The sequence below is a fragment of the Protobothrops mucrosquamatus genome, unplaced genomic scaffold (genome assembly GCF_001527695.2).
Source record: "Protobothrops mucrosquamatus isolate PMUCROS unplaced genomic scaffold, P.Mucros_1.0 scaffold10135, whole genome shotgun sequence".
Classification (NCBI taxonomy): Eukaryota; Metazoa; Chordata; class Lepidosauria; order Squamata; family Viperidae; genus Protobothrops; species Protobothrops mucrosquamatus.
Genome location: NW_015395922.1, coordinates 10175 through 14451, shown reverse-complemented (window position 1 = coordinate 14451; position 4277 = coordinate 10175). Strand labels below are relative to the sequence as shown.

Here is a 4277-nt window from a genome sequence, read left to right as displayed (position 1 = left end):
TAATATTTTTAACCTTCTAATTGTATTATTTAAGATGTTCAATAGTGAGATGGGCAGCATATAAATTCAATAAATTAATGTATATGCTGCCCATCTCACTATTGAGCATCTGGGTGGTTTACAGCGTCATAAAAACAAAGGTACAAACTATTAAAACATTCAATATTAAAATGAACAGAGATGAAATGTTAAAAAAAAAAACAATACTAGGTGAAGGCATAATCTTTTGCTAATCTACCTCCAACACGGAATGTCCCCATCAGAGCCACAGGCCAATTGGTAGAGCCAGGTTTTGAGGCTCTTGCAGAAGGCCAAGAGGGTAGGAGCAGATCTCACCTCAAGGGACCTGATGTTCCAGAAGACAGGAACCATGGCAGAAAAGTTCCTTCTCCTGGACTCTGCAGGCCAGAATTCCTTGACCGATGGGGTCTGCAGGATGCCCTTTCCTGCCAGCGCAAGTGGAATGGGCCAGTCCCAATGTTCTTGTTTGCTTGGTCCCCTCAAGTCAATCTCACCATTTTGTAGAGCTTGGAAATTCACAGAATATTTTCCTAGTAAATAATAAACCTCCTTAGAGAAATGTATGCAGCTTTTGGAGGCCTCCTTTGCTTTTAATTTTTTTACTCTTGACAGGTGGGAGCCTGTGGCTTCCATAGCCGGATTTTGCCAAATGTATATCCTATCCGCTTGGTGAAAGTTAATGAGGATACCATGGAGCTAATACGTGGCACAAATGGACTTTGTATCTCCTGTCAACCAGGTAAGTAAGTCTGAAAATGCCTTAATTGTGACTTGGAGAATAGAGGTTCCTACACAATGCCAATTGTCCAGGAGTATCGCTGGTCTGGATATTGTTTATTATTATTGTGCCCAAATTAATCAAGGGCAGGAGAATTTGCAGGACCGGAGAGGCGACTTTTTGATCTGCTTCTTAGGCAAATACAAGTAGTCCTTGCTGGACAATAGTAATTGGCACTGGAATTTCTCTCATCAAGTGATGTGGTTGTGAAGTGTGATGTCACATTACCACATCACTTAGTGAAGGCAGTTCCTGCACTTCTAGTGGCTATTATTAAGCAAGTTCCATACAGTTGTTAAGCATGACACCCCATGGTCACTGTTTGCAACCTCCTGCTGGCTTCTCCCATTGACTTTGCTTGTGAAGGTTGCGAATGGCAATTAATGTATGTGACCCCAGATACTGCAACATTGTTACTGTAAGCCAGTCACTAAACTTCCAGATCATGATCCCATAATAGTTGTAATTTTGGTCGCTGAATGAGTGGTTGTTAAACGAGGACTATCTGTATGCCATTATAAAGACAGGAGATGAAAAAGCATCGATGTTCAAGAGTACAAAGCCTTTTGCCCATTCGCCATGAACAATATTTAATCATGTTTTAAAACTACCTCCACAATCTGAATAGTTGAAAGGTGGCAGATAAGTAGGTAAGCAAATGTGTAAATGAAGTAAAGCAAATGACAAATGGAAACTTGTGAAATAACAAAGTTAATCACTGATATTTGAAAAGAAAAAAAAGAATTAAATATATATATATATATATATTTAAGAGAGGCCTAAAGAAGACAGGCTGAGTAGACATGGAAAACACAGTATCATATAGAAAGGATAAAAGCAATTAAATTAAGAAAAATACTAAAGAAAAGGTTACGATACATAGCCAGCGATTCAGCTTAGCAAATTAGTTAATTACAGGTTATATATGTCATCTGTACTTTGATTTACAGATTACAGATACTCATGAATTTTGTTTGGGCTGCATTTGAAGCAGATGGTCTTGATTTGAATTTCCTTGACCAATTGAGATTCAGAATATAACTTTCTTTTTAGTTCTTTTTTTTTGGGGGGGAGAGGGGAGCTCAAAGGCAACCATTACAAGAGAATGTACTTTAGGGGCAAGACACATTTAGAAATATATATTTAGGAGAGGATGAGTTTGAAAATACAAATACACAATCCTTTTAAAAAATCTTACTTTATAATGGAATCAAATAACATTTTATATTGAGTATGCACTTTTAAAAAAATTCAGCATTTATTTCAGCCCTGCAATTTTCAGCTAGAGTATTGCTGCAGAAGACTTAAAGATGCGTTAGGATAGTAAGAGACAAAATTTAAATGAAATGACTATTCGGTAAGATTCTTAATCAGATCAGTTATAGAACTGCTAGATGAAAAGAAGTAAATTGTAATATTTGTGTCTCAATTTTTGTTGCAATGTTGTGCCTAAGGTAATAGCTAATATAAAGAATCCATCCAGGTATCCATAATGCTGTAACACAGAATATATTAATTTTTTTTAAAATTCTTCCTTTATTTAGGAGAACCCGGACTTCTTGTGGGCAGGATAAACCAAGAAGACCCCTTGCGGAGATTTGATGGCTATGTCAATCAGAATGCAACTAACAAGAAAATAGCTTATAATGTCTTCCAAAAAGGAGATCAGGCTTATCTTACAGGTATTCTTCATGCAGTTGACTTGGTCCCTTTGTGTCCTAGAAGGATAATTTTGTAATTTTGAATTATTCATATATTATAGTCAAACTTACAAAATTATGTAGTATCTAAGTTCCTCAGAAATTAAAGACATATTCAGATATTTGAAATTCTTCCTTAAGCATAGACCTGTGGTAGTATTTAAAAGAAATAATATCTGAACCTGAATAAAATCACTTAATGCTACGATGAATCCAAAGTTGTTGCTTCTTATGCATGACGATTCGGGGAAGCAGTATTTTGTAAACACCCCAATACTGTTTGTTCACTTACTTTAACTTAAAACCATTGACAATGGCTTAAAAGCACAATGCAGTGCAAATAAAACATTGCCTAAGCTTATTTATCAACATTATTGATTTTGCTCTGTTTGGGGATGAATAGAATTACTTTCCAGTATGGATGGAGGTTGTTCTTCTACAAGGAGTTTCTTGATTTGGTTCTGGCCATCATTCCTGGGAGATAGTTTAGGTATAATGTGGATGGCCTTTCTCTCCCATTTACCGAACCATTTTTCCATGTTTGTTCTTGATCCATGTGTTGTATTGGTAATTGGGAAACAATATGCTTATTGTATTCTAGTCCTCATTTGTTGAAGGGGGCGCGATGGCTCAGCGGTTAAAGATACTGAGCTTTTCAACTGGAAAGCTGACAGCCCGGGTTCGAGACCCAAGCGCCGCGCAATGGGGCGAGCTCCCGTTCTTGCCCCAGCTCCTGCCCTCCTAGCAGTTTGAAAGCATGCAAATGAATAGGCTCACAGGTATCATCACTATGGTGGGAAGGTAACAGTATATTCCGTGCTCTTTTGGCATATAGCCCTGCTGGTCACATGACCACAGAAAATGTCTTGGACAATGCTGGCTCCCCCAGGGAAGAAATGGAGATGAGCACCGCGCTCTAGAGTTGGACACAACTGGACAGAGAAACGTTTACCTTTACCCTCATTGGTTGAACTCCCAGCTGGAAGATACAGATTGGCAGAAGCACAGGCTTCGCGATACATACTGAAATCCTATTCTTCCTGCAGGAGATGTCCTAGTGATGGATGATCTCGGCTATATGTACTTCAAAGACCGCAGTGGGGATACATTCCGCTGGCGTGGGGAGAACGTTTCCACCACAGAAGTTGAGGGAATCCTCAGCCATATTCTCAGCAAGACAGATGTGGCCGTTTATGGGGTAGAGGTACCAGGTAATTTAGAATTTAAAAACTCAGCAAGCAGGTCTGTCAAGTTCAAAATCAGTGGATACTGTTGGGTTTGGAGATGGGAGATACTGTATAATAAAAAACAACAAAGGCAGCTCAAAACATACACCTATCGTAACACTGAAAATCATTAATTTATATGTATGTAAGGGCTGAAAAAATCTGGAACAGTAGCCATAGAGAATTAATAATAATAATAATAATTTAATTTATATACCACCCTTCTCCCGCAGGACTCAGGGCGGTGCACAGCATATTAAAACAAGTACAGGTACAAAAACAAAAAATATAAACCCCTATAAAACCAAATTAAAAACCAAATATTTGAAGCTGTATTTCTATTAAAATTATATTTAAAATCATCCCTAAATAAAATCCTCCCTAGGTCAGGCCCGCTTGCTGGAAAAGCCATGTCTTGAGGGCACGGCGGAAAGTAAGGAGATCCGGAATCGTCCGGATCTCGGGGGGTAGTTCGTTCCAGAGGGTGGGGGCACCCACAGAGAAGGCCCTCCCCCTGGGGGTCGCCAGCCGACATTGTTTGGCCGACGGCAC

The 4277-nt window shown here is 38.9% G+C and overlaps 1 protein-coding gene across 1 annotated transcript in view; it reads left to right on the top strand.

Annotated features, from left to right (window-relative positions):
* Positions 1-633: 633 nt before the first annotated feature.
* The window catches only part of LOC107301122 (long-chain fatty acid transport protein 1-like), a gene marked incomplete at its 5' end in the record, with an annotated part of 8386 nt that continues 4742 nt past the window's right edge, over positions 634-4277 (top strand). The window contains 3 exons of the mRNA XM_015830386.1: positions 634-760; positions 2344-2481; positions 3546-3710. Coding sequence (XP_015685872.1) covers positions 634-760; positions 2344-2481; positions 3546-3710 — 430 coding nt within the window. The remainder of the gene's footprint in view (positions 761-2343; positions 2482-3545; positions 3711-4277) is intronic.